Genomic DNA, 12,539 nt, shown 5'->3' on the forward strand with positions numbered 1-12,539 from the left:
TACCTTTGGTTTCAGTTACAGTGGTTTTCTATCTTATTTTCTTTCTATCGTCCTCCACCCAAAGCCTTATAAAATCCCCCATAATTGTGGATAAAGTTGGTACACTTTCTTTAAAAAAGCAGATAAAACATGTTAGTAACCTGGTATTATATCTTTGTCCCACAGAAAAATTATCTAGAAATACATCCAAATTCTTTTTTTTTTTTTTTTTTTTAGAAATGATTGCTGCGATATACACCAAAACAAAAATGAAACAGAAGGCAAATCGATCATATACCTTTTCTTTTTGGCTTATTGGAGAAGGTATAACTAAAAGTTAGGACTAAGGTGGAATTTATGCCCATTCTCAGGGGTATCTTTGTCAATTTTTCACTGACAGACATGTTTCATACTCAACAGCGCTAAGCCTAGTTTCAGTAATTTGTGCAAAATTGGCTTGACATCATCCTTACAAAGAGTTTCACATAAATATAATATTCTTACACGTGTCTCTAAAAGACTAATTTAGGCCTCAGTATGAATAAATGGTTTCACATACATACAAATCCCAATGTCTTGATATACCATCGCAGATGGTGGTTTTTGCACCTTTCATTGATAACAGCCTAGGTGGTCCTGTTTATGTTTTGCTCATGTGTAGGATCCAATTTTCCATTTTAGGACTGAGGTAATATTTATTGAAAGTGAAAAGTCAAACTTGTTGGGGTGCACCTGGCAGTGCTTTACATTGCTATCCCACAAGAGGGAGATTTATGTTAATCCTGGTTGCCCTTTTATGGAAGCAGTAAGTATAGAGGGTGTGAATCACAGGGTAAGGCTTTAATGAAAAGCATTATGTATATAAATAAATTCTCAACTGGACTATGTTGAAAAGATTAATAATATTTTGTGAAATGGTCTTCTGATGTATTTAAAGTAAACTTTTATTTTGAAATTCTGTGCAATTCCCAGTTGACCGCTGACAGCTCAGTGACGAGGAGTTTATCAAGTACTGCAAAAGTCATTCAATCCAAGACCCTTTTGAACGGCAGAGTAGTAAGAATGACGATGGACATGTTTGTGCAGAAAATATTATGGTCCTTAGAAAGGATGCATCCTGTGAACGCCGAAGTCAGTGTTGAGGAAAAGATTTGAGGTGAGCAGCATGTCTGTGTCTCAGTAAAGGAGGTAGTGTCCGTCGCCTCGCTTCCTGTCAGATCGCCTGCTGCTCTTGTTGCTCTGTCCTCATGGCGCGATCATCTGGGAGTTCCACTGTGGGTGGCAGGCTGTTGTCAATACCGTTGAGGCTTTTGCGGCACACAGGACAGGTGTCATGCTGGGAGGTGAAAAGACAGAAATTTGAGATATCTAGAGGCAAAAAATTGCCTTGATACATTAACACGTTATTAGTGAGCACAAAGAATTGAGGAAAGTTTTCATTTACAGTTTAACCAATGAGTCCTCATAAATCCTGGACCAACATAAAAAGCTTTAAGCTAGGATTGAGCCAACACTATTTACTTCTATAAACACAACACAATCTACTGGAAGCTAGCGTAATATGCAGTATTTCTAAAAAAAAGTGTTTTATTTAGTACTTCAAAAAACGTATCAGTCTAGGTACCAACACTGGTATGTGACCATTGTCTACATCATTAAAGTAAACTGAGCCGAGTCCTTACCATTTCCAGCCAGGGTACTATACAGTGACTGTGAAAGAAATGGAGGCAGGGGAGTTTCCTGACAGATTCCCCTAACGAATACTCATCTCTGCAGACTGAACACTCCAGTCTGCAGTCTGGGAGGAACAGAATACGACAGAATAAAAACAGAACAGAAAGAAGTAAGTCTATGACAATGCTACAGCACAAAATCACAAAGAAATCAGAGACCAGAGTCAAGTTTAGATTCCCACCTGTTTGTTCCTTAGAGATGCAAACTGTTGGCAGGGATGAGATCATCTCCTTTTCTGCAGGAGGTGGACCTGTGTTCTCCAACTGTCCTAACAACTGGTAGTGACAATGACTTGATATTAGTGTGGTGTTACTGCTGACAGAATGAGATGTAAATGTCCAGTTGTCAAATCACATCTGAGACATCACTGACCTCTGTGAAGACAGTTTCAAGATCTCCCTGACCCCAGATATAGTCTCCTGGGTTTGAGTACAACTGCAACATGCTGGTGCTGATGAAGGAACAACCCGACGCGCACACACACACACACACACACACAAAGAGAGAGAAAGTTAAAATCAAGCAGCACAAAACCTAAACTAAATGACAATAACCTGAAAAACCAAAATCATTTACAGTGAAGCTGGAGTAGCCCCGGGATTCCCGTTGTTTGCGAAGAGGTCAGCCAAGAACTGCTGCACAATCCTTGAAAGGGCAAACACAGAGAGCAAACACATCTGCTGGAGAGAGTCGCTCAAAACACACACAAGTGTCACCGTGTCGCAGGTTTTACTCATGCCTTGTTTTTGTGATTTGACTGTCCAGAAAATCAAATGCTGCATGCAACTCTGATTGACCGTAGGATGAAACACACACAATACATTCTAAAAGATCTAGACATTGTTGATGTCTCAGTGTACCATGTCCACACACCCTTCCACTGCAGGCCTCTGCTCAGGCCGGGATGACGACTCCTGCTCTGATTGAGAAGAAGTTTCTGCTTCTGTGTCCTCGGCAGCAGCAGGTGACACCGGAGACGTGCGGCTCTGACCTGCAGATACCTGCTGTGAGGAGGGCGGGTGCGACAGGAGAGCAGAGCGTTCCATAAACAGCAGCTGCCATAACTTGGAGAGAGTCCAGAGAAACAATACGTCAAAGGAAGTCCACCGAGACAGAGGAGTACTGGAGTACTGTAAGTATACGTATACTCTGTACCTCTGAGACTAAAGAGTTTGAGTCTTCACCGGCTGTGGATGCTCTGTCCTCCAGCAGACTGGGAGAAAAAAAGAAAGTTCTTCCTTTGAAATGTTATCTTAAACATGATTCATTTTCACCCAGAGACAGACGTCCATACCTGGAGTCTTCTGTCACCTCCTCAATGAAACCAGAGTCACATCGAGGGCAGACGAGATCCTTCAAGAGAACGCAGACAATTGAGGACAAAACGTTTACATATAATTTCTCAACATCCTTTAAAAACGGGGTTTTATGCTCTGATCAAGGTTATTTGTGTAAGGTTTTGCTTTGCTTTTTATTTCATTAGAGAGATTCACAGACATTTCTCCTCTTGTGGGCATCTTCACCTCGCTCTCTCAGTTCAATTCTTCAACAAAGAAAGGAATTATTGCAAAACCCAGCTTGAAATATAGGCATTCATTCAGCCAGCCACAAGAAACACTTGCGACATCAACAACAATGGTGGATCAGTGGTGGGTGAAGCTGAGTGAGGGCCTGGAGTTTCACAGGACATTTAAATTTATCCACAAAAACCCCTGAAGCCGGTCACTTCTGGACCTTGTTTCAAGGACAAAGGGATTGTCTCTCTCTCTTTCTTCTGATATTATGGAATGTTGTCTTTTTCCTATTAGAGCGTGACGGTGTAGAAACAGAGAGGAAAGAATCGAAACAGACACACAGAGTTATAAGGTCTGCATCTCAACCACTAAACCACATGTTGAAGTAAGGGCTACCACAACACTGCAGACACACCGCTGCCTTGACTGTTATTGTGTGCGACTGCCACATTAGGATCTATTTATGTATTGGTACCTCCATAAAAGAGCGTATTCTGTTGCCGCTGTTTGACTGATTGTGGCCTGCATAACTCTGAACTCCAGGAACAGATTTTGATCATTTTTCAAGGAATGTAGATCAGGGTCCAAGGAAGAAACTATTATGTTTTAGCTGAGCTCTGTTTATGATCTGCCTTCACATTCTTTTAAAATCAATTGTTGGCTTTGGAAGAGGGTGGTGCTTTCTCAGGGTTTTCACTGCTCTTGCTGTTTGTTAGGTTAGAACTGGAACTATATACAAAACATCGACCAAAATCCAACAGAGTCAGGCCACGGCAGACGTGAGGGTTATGTAGGAACGCTGTAGCTCTAATGCTAAAGTTTATGTTGCATGTCATCTCAGCAAATTGCACAATTTCAGATGCCTGGCTGGTCATCAGGGGTCACCAACGTGGTGCCCGGGGCCACCTGGTAGCCCCCATGGACTGGCTAATGTGCCCGCAGGCTATGTTCCTAAAATAAAACTAGTCAGCAAGAGGGTCAGAAACTGTATTGTTACTGTGCTTTCTGAATCAGTTACACAAATGATATTCAAATGTGTGCAATGACGGTGGTAAGAAGAGAGTCTACTATTGTATGTACCAGAACTAATTATTCTTACATTATTTGTGAAGCCTGTATTAAACAAGTAGCTCTCTGTATTACTAAGGGCCATCGAAGTAGCTCTGACTTTCAAAAAGGTCGGTGACCCCTGGTGTAAACTGATTAATGTTGTTGAGGAACGAGGGCTTCACTGAAGTTTGGAACTGTAACGTTGACAGCCCTAGTGTAAAAACATGTTAATCCAACGTGTCTGTACCCATTCAGGAAGCTCAGAATGTTAATTAGTTTTAAAAGTTACCATCCTTGGATAACAAGTTCATTGTACAGTAGCCTACACTGATAAAACTTGGATTCTTGTTAAAAACAAAAACAAATAAACATTAAACAGGAAAACGCTGAATTACCAAAATGAGTTCCATTAAATTGCTTTAAATAATGAACAACATTTTATGCATATAGTAGAGATAAAATACACTTGTTAATCCCACCTCCTTTTTTTTTTTTTTTTTTTGATATGCCTGCTGTACCCTGGACATAATGTTACGGTACAACACACACACACACACACACACACGTGGTAACACAAGAACGAACTCCCAGACACAAGTTGACAGCAGACAACTGTGCACATGTCGGCCACAGTGGCGTTTCTTAATATGGCAACATGGATGGCCAAAATTCACCCCCCTCCTCCTCCTCCACCCCCTCCTCTCCCTAATATAGATCTTTGCTGCATTACGCACAACAACAACTCCAACAGTAACTTCAGTAAATACAGTGACAGCTTTAATTAAATGTTGTCCGTTAGTTTGTGCTGAGCAGGAGTATAAACTTTTAATAAACAACACTCTGGTTAAAGCAGAGAGACGTGGAACATAAATCATTCCCGAGCTCCACGGACGCGTGGATGACACTGGTCCAAACACGCGTGGAATAAAATCAAATGTGGAAACAGCGACTCACCGGCAGTTTGGGGCTGGTTTCACATTTACAACAGTGGCAGAAGAACCGGTGTTGTGGTGGCTCCGCAGCCTCCGCCATCTTCCCGGTGGAGCGCACAGGCTGACGTCGGTGAGGATGCCCATAAAAGTCCGAGCAGCCCCGCGGGAGGAGGCTGTGCTGCGGTGCGGTTTGGTGAGAACACCCGCTACTCCCTACTGTCTCTAATTCAATCACATTCACAATCCTTTACATTTAAGTATTAAGTTTACATAAGTAGGACCAGGGGGACATTAGCATGGAAGCATTAGGTCATCCTTCTGTAGGTCAGTCTTTGTCAACCACGGGTACGCGGTCCCTTCATGGTACCCGTACTTATGCATGTGTTTTTTATGATTCATATTTTAAAAATTTTAGGGGAGGAATGCTCATATGAAGTAAAGGTATTTGGTGAGTACATTTGAGATTTTAATAAAAATACCATATATTTGACAAGTCGGTGTCAACGGATGATACTACATGGATGAGAGTAGTGAAAGTGAAAGTGAAAACTTTAACTGCCACTCCACCACGTTTTTAAAGTTCTCATAATCCGTTTATTCCTTTTATGTGATGCTAAGGTTGCTAACAAATCAACCAGGCTTCATAACTGTGTAAGCAAGACACTTTATTCAGTTAAACCCAGACAGTGAACAGTGATTATCGTCAAAACTAGAATTGACAAGAACAGATGAGTGACAAGTAAACGGCAACTCAAACAACTCATGGTCATAATTCCGACAGGATGAGGAGTATTTGGCATTACAGTGAACAGCCAGGCTGGAATTACAACAAAAACTATGTGTTAGTTTTTACAATCAGTCGACATGAAAAGCAGCAGTGGAGCTGAAGCTAAAGCCGTTTGGTCCAGTGAAGACCTGGACCAAACGTTAGAATGGCATCATTTCAGTGTTCACTTCAAAGACTGGTTCTCTCTACATACACGACTCTCTGTAAACATGATGCACATCCCAGTCTTGGTAAATATGTACGAGCAATACTACCCAACTTGGCACACACTTTTGGCTTCTGATACGTAAAAAACCAAAAAAAAAAAAAAAACCCAAGACATTCAGTCACACTTACAGACGACAGCCACAAACGTCATACAGCAACTTTATTTCATCTCAGTTTCCTGCTTCTCCCAGTAACAGCCTAAGTCCTGTTCTGTAACCACCTCTGTTTCATGCAAGTGCGAGTGGTTCATTAGAAATAACACTGACCCTGTCCATCACTCTCTAATCCTGGTTTGGGCAGAAAACTGTTCCTCCGTCAATCAAACCCTGCGTCTCTCTCTCTCTCTCTCTCTCTCTTCTCTCTATTTAGGAGCGGTGAAGGCCCCCTGGGCGGCGTTGAACGTGGCCTGGCGTACGGCCTGGTTGGACATGACTCCGGTGGCGAACTCAGCCTGGGCCTTCTGGAAGCTGGCATCGGTCTGCCTGTACAGACTGTGGACCTGCAGCAGGCGGACAGTGCGGTGGACTGACATTTAATACGTGTTGCAATTCATCATCATATCAGGTGCATTGTGAGGCTGAAAATGATCGGCGGAACCTGATACTGCAGCTGTTCTTCACACTGTTTATCTACCCACCGTCTGATGCTCAGTGGGCCGGCCCCAGGCCAGGCAGGAGCAGGTGTTTACACAGAGCAGTAGAAAGTGGAATTGGAGCTAAATGGTTTTGTTTTTGTTTTCCAACATCAGATACATACGCTATCATATATCTCTTCACCTGGATCCCTGTTTGTCTTCAATAAAACACATCAAGTTGCTCTGACTTTTCCCGTGTCATTTGTTATTTATTTTGGAATTCTATTAAACACCCGAGATTAAAGTCATGTGTGATATTGTGTTATGTACAACAGAATGAGAGTGAATTCATTACAATAACTAAAGTTAAATACATGTTCATATATGTACACATATATTTACCCTCTTCAGCATGACAACTCCCATGGCGGCCTGGCCAGTAAAGAAGACGGCGTTTATCATCATGATGACACCGACGCCGACGTTTTGATTCAGAGCAGCCAGGCTCACGATCCAACCACTGAGGGGAAGAAACCGAGAACAGGACAAACACAATGGAGAAAAGAAAATAATAAAAAAATACAATACAGCTCTAATAATTATACAAAAAAAGAAAAATCTATATCTTAAGGCGTGAGCCAAAATGCTAAATGATTCGTAAAATTCAAACAAGCAGATCATAACCTGGCCAAAAGATTAATAGTGTTTTTTTTAATATATTTGTCCTACCTGAAACCCCATCCAGGGATGCCGATAGTCATGATGACGTAGACGACGACTTGAGCGAAGAAAATAAAAAAGAAGACGAAAAAGTTGAAGGAGCTGTCACTCCTGAAAACAGAAAACAGATGTTCCAGAAGTTATTCCTCATCTGGCCGACATGACACTGTCTCAGATGTATGATATCATTTCTGAACAGTTGTAAAATTCTTAAAAGTAAAACTGTAGCAGATGTCAGGCGAGCCTCTGACACCAAAGTCTGACATGACAAAAACAAGGCTGTAAATGAGAACGTTTCAAACAGAAATAAAAAAAACATGTGCTCTAATCACGTGACATGACTATTTTTAGTAGTAGTATAGATTCATCATGTTTCTCTTTGCGACATCAAAAGGTCCTGAAGATGGCGCTACATACCTGAAGGCTTTATATATTGGTCGGTACCAACAGACAAAGGAGCAGGGAGCGAAGAGGAGCGCCCACAAGATGGCCAGACCCAGGCCCACACCGCTACCAGAGGGGTCCACGCAGAACATGGCCAGAGAGGAGATGAGGTTGAAGAGGAGCGTGCCGGTGCCCACTGGAGAAAAAAAGAAGAAGAAAAGAAGCACATTCAAAACTCAAAACAATAAACAACATCTAAGATTATTATAGCCAATCATTTCAACACCTTAAGGTTTAGGTCAGTGGCCCTCAATAGGCAGCCCGTGGGCCACCTCCAGCCCACGACCTGGCTTTTTGTGGCCCTGCACTGTGAACATAACTTTACTGTGCGTTTTGTTTAAAAATAAGGTTTGGAACTCACACATCCAGAAGTAGTACATGATGGTGACGATACGCTGGAAACGCTGGTTGATCTCCACACTGATGTCCTGGTAGAAGCAGGGGCCCACGGGGCAGAAGGAGGGCAGCGGGGGCCAATTGTTTTGGCGAGCTGACGGCATAAATAAAAAAATAAATAAAAATGAGGTTAAAGTGCAGCGGTCAGATAAGATTGAACGGTCAGAGGGGGCAGCATTTCTCCCCATGTGGACTCCAGTGTTATACAGCTGTACATATATTCAGCATTTATGTTGACGTGACGATAAAGGAGAGGAATGAAAAACCTGCTGACACGATATATCTCTCCCTCTCTCTCTCTCACCCACTCTCCCCCTCAATTGAATTGGTCCTGCAGGGATGTTCAGAGACACAGATGCTCTGACCACACTGTATTCTACCTTCAGTTTGAATGTGAGGACTAGCTGTCTGACTGCACCATGGGAGTGAACAGAAACTAGTCCAGATACAGAACTAGGCCAAGGGTAACATAAGCTCTAAACCTGAAACTCTGAGGTTCACTCTTTCATATGAACTGATTTTGGTACTTAATAACATACTGTACTTGTGTGACATCATCAATTAGACCATGTTCCTTTTCCTGCAGACGTCCTACATTTTTATCACATTCACCCACACCAACAGCCCATCGTCTCACTCTTCCCCTAAATTAACTTCAAGTAGATCTATTACATCTGATCTACTTGAAAAAGACTTGCAACTAGTGACTAAGAGCTGAAACCAGTCATGCAAATATTACCTGTCATCATTGTTCATGGGGAAAAGCAGCTTTCTTTACTCCCCTTTGAACAACCTCCTTTTTGCAACTTGTGGTGTCGCCCCCTGGAGGTTTAGTGCAACTTAAATTCTTCTTCACTTTAATTTGTAGGCATACATACAAAATGACAAAGAACTCATTAAAGTGTATTGTGTTTTCCTCTATACTGTTAGAACAGAAAGACAAATAACAGCAGGTTATAAATATGTTTATATATACATAAATATATGTTTCAAAACTGTTTCTATTTGTGAATAATCCCATGATGGAATTATTAACAAGAAAAGAAATATAATAAGAAAATTACGCAGCATATCTGATCATCTTCAGAGTTGGTGATATTTTAATTTTGACAGCTCTAATGTTGACATTGTCACCATCACAGCCCCACAGACGCCTGTGGACGCCTGTTCACGTCTCACCTGCTCCAGGTCCCAGACCGTGTGACTCCAGCTCCCTCTCTCTCCTCTCCAGATCTTTGGCTTTCTTCTCCAGCTCTTCCTGTTTCCTCAGGAGCTCCGCCGTAGTCGCGTTTACCGCAGTCTAACAAGGTCAGACATGAGGGAACTGATGCATCAGGACATCATGTCAGCTTTCACAGAGACAGGGTCTGTGTTTGCGTCATAAATTATGGAGATGGTTTGGTAAAAGCCTTCTGATCTCGTGCTAAGGCGGCTCCCAGGAGAGCTGCTGCTCAGTCTCCAGATGCCAAGTGTTTGTTTTACTTGGTTTAGTTACAGAAAGACAAGGTGGCAATCTAGGTTTGAGTGATGTGATCACTAAACACTGCCAATAACCATGTCGGCCACCACAACACTAATTAGTTCATCATTACAAAGAAGCAGGGTCCTGCTAATGAAGTCGTGCATTTGTCTCTGATGACTCAGCACTCAACACAATAAAAGCAAATAGATCCACAGCAATAAGCAGGAAAACACTTCCCAAGATGCTTCACTTGCCTGGGACTCATATGAGCCGTAATTGCGAGGTTCAGTAGGTGTCGTCCTGCTGGGGGGAGTCTGCGCAGGCGCAGGCGCAGCGGGAGCCGAGGGCGAAGTGGCATCGTATGGTGGTGGAGGCTAGAAAATAATAATCTTAAGTTAGTTGAGTTTGTGAAAAACCATGAATTAACTCATAATGATAAGGCTTGATTTTATTTCCTTGTATTTTCCAACAGGAAGAACAAACACACAGACACATCTCTCACTTCCTAGATTTTAATTTGATTCTGTCTCTTCGTAGTTTCTTTACATTCAAAAACTACTCTTTCCAGTGTTTGTGGGCCAAATCAATTTTTAATGAAACCATTATTACAGGAACTATTTTGCCAGCATTTGCCTGCAGTTTTCTTCGGAGGCAAAACAACCTCTTATATGTGTTTGGGGAAAAAAACAGAATTAAGAATACACGGTCATTTTATGGCTTTATTATAGAAGCTGTGTTTACACATCACTAAATTTGCTCAGGTGTTTTTTAACAATGTAGAAATATTATAAAGAAAACAAAAAGGCAGAAAGAAACCACAGGAGATGGTCATTAGAACAAAGAAACCAAAGAGTTCTTATTAAAACTGGTCTAAATGACTTTTACAGCGTGTAATGAGAACGTGTGGTTTTGTTAGTCACACAAAATGTGAAACTGAACACAGCACATTCCCCCAGCCTCGTTTCCTTTACAGTTTGTTGCTACTGCTGACATGATGATGATGATGATGATAACAGGACACAAAAAAGGATGTGAGACAGACACATTATACATTGCAGGCTTTAAAATAGGACATTTTAACTCATACTAAAGTGAAGCCATGGAAGAAGATGGGGGAAAATTAGATTAATTCAAATGGAATTTGTAATGTCAACAAAAACTTGTGTGAGGATTTTTCTTTCATTGATTAAAAGAATTTCACAGAACATAGATAGATAGGACTTTATTAATCCCTTGGGAGATGCCAGGTCATTGGTGATGTTTGTGCTTTATCATCACTTTGAATCACTTAATCGAGAAATTAATTAATCAAATTTTGCAAACTGTTCACAAATTCCGTCCAACCAAGAGTTTAAACAATCGATTGTGACTATACAGTCTTCAGTAAATCAGTCAGTAGTAGCAGCACTTCTACAGGGAAGCACTTTCGGTCTGTGGTTTCAGTTTTAAACTGAGGTTTTAAAGCAAATGTAATTACTGTATTTTCCTATGTACAGATTACAACACAGAGAGACTAATTAAGACACGGTAATCAACATCATCAATCAAAACAGTCTTATTGAGAATGTCACATGTGAAATTGTATTGTATGTTGGAAGCAATGTAGCTCACCGCTGTTGTGCTTTCAAATGGATTATAAAGGTCCAGGGTGGCATAACCTGTGTTGCTGCTGTGTTGGGTCACTGCAGGATCCTACAGCAAACGTTAAGACAAACATTCAAGTATCCCGTTATCTCTCATCGAAATAGGTTGATCAAAAATAACATCACAACCACAGCAGATACTGTACGTCAGACATGGTTTAAGTAAAGGCTGAGAACAGTGAGGCCCTGCTGTCACATGAGCACCAACACGGCTGCTGTTACACAAAAGCCACCAACAGTGACTTAATCATCAATACAAACACGTACCGTTTCCACAACAAAGTCTTGATTTATTTTAATAACATCAAACTCACCTGGAAAGGGTTGTGGTCGTCCAGCGGCTCCGGAAAACTCGTGTACTTTGACATGTTGATGTTTAAGTGCGTCAGAAATTCGAGCTAATGTATAGCAGCCAGCATTTGCCGCTAACTTCCAAACCTCTATACAAGAAGGATAAACAAGACTACGTCTTTGAACTGAACAGTCGCCGTCGTTTGAGACTCTGCGTTTGCTTCTTTTATTTTCAAAAAGATACCTCCGGCCGGGAAATGTCAAGGTTTAGCCTGTCAAGTCGCCCCTCCTCCGGTTTAACGTGTGTCAGTTTCAGTAATAATAATGTCCCCGGATGATTTAAAAATGTAGGGCTTTTCTGTTCTGTTTTGAATATAAATGCCTGCTATAAAGACAGGTCGCTGGCATTTAAAACAAAACGCTATTTTCCTCTCTCTCTTCTGAAGAAAAACATCCAAGCCTCCGGAAGTCACCAGTCCAGGTCATGTGACCGCTGCTGCAGAGGAGCACGTTAGTCCCAATCACGCGAGAACTTGCGTGACTTGTGGCAACCGCGTGCGGTTTCTGAGACGTATCAGTTGCAGTACCAGTACATTTTACAGCGATATTAACGACACAGAGACACACAGATACATTTTCGCAAATTATTATTATTATCGTTAATGACGTGATTTTAAATTCACACATATTATACATTTTATCAGACAAGTTAACGAATAATTAATATGTACAATATCTATTAATTATGATTAATTATTTAATTGTACATGTGGTTGACTGACAGGGATCATACAGTGAAATAGACC

At 41.5% G+C, this 12,539-nt stretch overlaps 2 protein-coding genes and 1 long non-coding RNA gene across 5 annotated transcripts in view; 1 reads left to right on the forward strand and 2 right to left on the reverse strand.

Annotated features, from left to right (window-relative positions):
• LOC103394590 (uncharacterized) overlaps positions 1-12,539 on the forward strand; it is a 315,109-nt gene that overhangs the window by 79,839 nt on the left and 222,731 nt on the right. The window lies entirely within an intron of this gene.
• On the reverse strand, positions 229-5,588 carry rnf115b (ring finger protein 115b). Its single transcript, XM_008331940.3, has 9 exons — positions 5,232-5,588; positions 3,008-3,066; positions 2,869-2,926; positions 2,587-2,777; positions 2,290-2,358; positions 2,086-2,164; positions 1,895-1,988; positions 1,662-1,777; positions 229-1,315 (listed from the first exon to the last, which is right to left on the reverse strand). The coding sequence occupies exons 1-9, from the start codon at positions 5,307-5,309 to the stop codon at positions 1,193-1,195; spliced, it is 867 nt and encodes a 288-aa protein (XP_008330162.1). The 5' UTR covers positions 5,310-5,588; the 3' UTR covers positions 229-1,192.
• On the reverse strand, positions 5,854-12,232 carry scamp3 (secretory carrier membrane protein 3). The gene is made up of 9 exons (XM_008331941.3): positions 11,757-12,232; positions 11,411-11,491; positions 10,054-10,173; positions 9,517-9,637; positions 8,303-8,431; positions 7,915-8,077; positions 7,507-7,608; positions 7,180-7,297; positions 5,854-6,702 (listed from the first exon to the last, which is right to left on the reverse strand). The coding sequence occupies exons 1-9, from the start codon at positions 11,808-11,810 to the stop codon at positions 6,565-6,567; spliced, it is 1,026 nt and encodes a 341-aa protein (XP_008330163.1). The 5' UTR covers positions 11,811-12,232; the 3' UTR covers positions 5,854-6,564.

This window comes from Cynoglossus semilaevis, chromosome 18, assembly GCF_000523025.1.
Source record: "Cynoglossus semilaevis isolate Cse_v1.0 chromosome 18, Cse_v1.0, whole genome shotgun sequence".
NCBI lineage: Eukaryota > Metazoa > Chordata > Actinopteri > Pleuronectiformes > Cynoglossidae > Cynoglossus > Cynoglossus semilaevis.

Excerpts from the sequence above, each read along its gene's own strand:
- rnf115b (XM_008331940.3), bottom strand. The coding sequence starts at position 5,309 with ATGGCGGAGGCTGCGGAGCCACCACAACACCGGTTCTTCTGCCACTGT. Across the intron at positions 2,927-3,007 it reads GAGGTGACAGAAGACTCCAG|TCTGCTGGAGGACAGAGCAT; the intron begins GTATGGACGTCT and ends TTTTTCTCCCAG. Across the intron at positions 1,316-1,661 it reads TAGTACCCTGGCTGGAAATG|CATGACACCTGTCCTGTGTG; the intron begins GTAAGGACTCGG and ends TTCACCTCCCAG.
- scamp3 (XM_008331941.3), bottom strand. The coding sequence starts at position 11,810 with ATGTCAAAGTACACGAGTTTTCCGGAGCCGCTGGACGACCACAACCCT. Across the intron at positions 8,078-8,302 it reads CATGTACTACTTCTGGATGT|TGGGCACCGGCACGCTCCTC; the intron begins GTGAGTTCCAAA and ends TTTTTTCTCCAG. Across the intron at positions 7,298-7,506 it reads ATCCCTGGATGGGGTTTCAG|TGGTTGGATCGTGAGCCTGG; the intron begins GTAGGACAAATA and ends TCTTCCCCTCAG.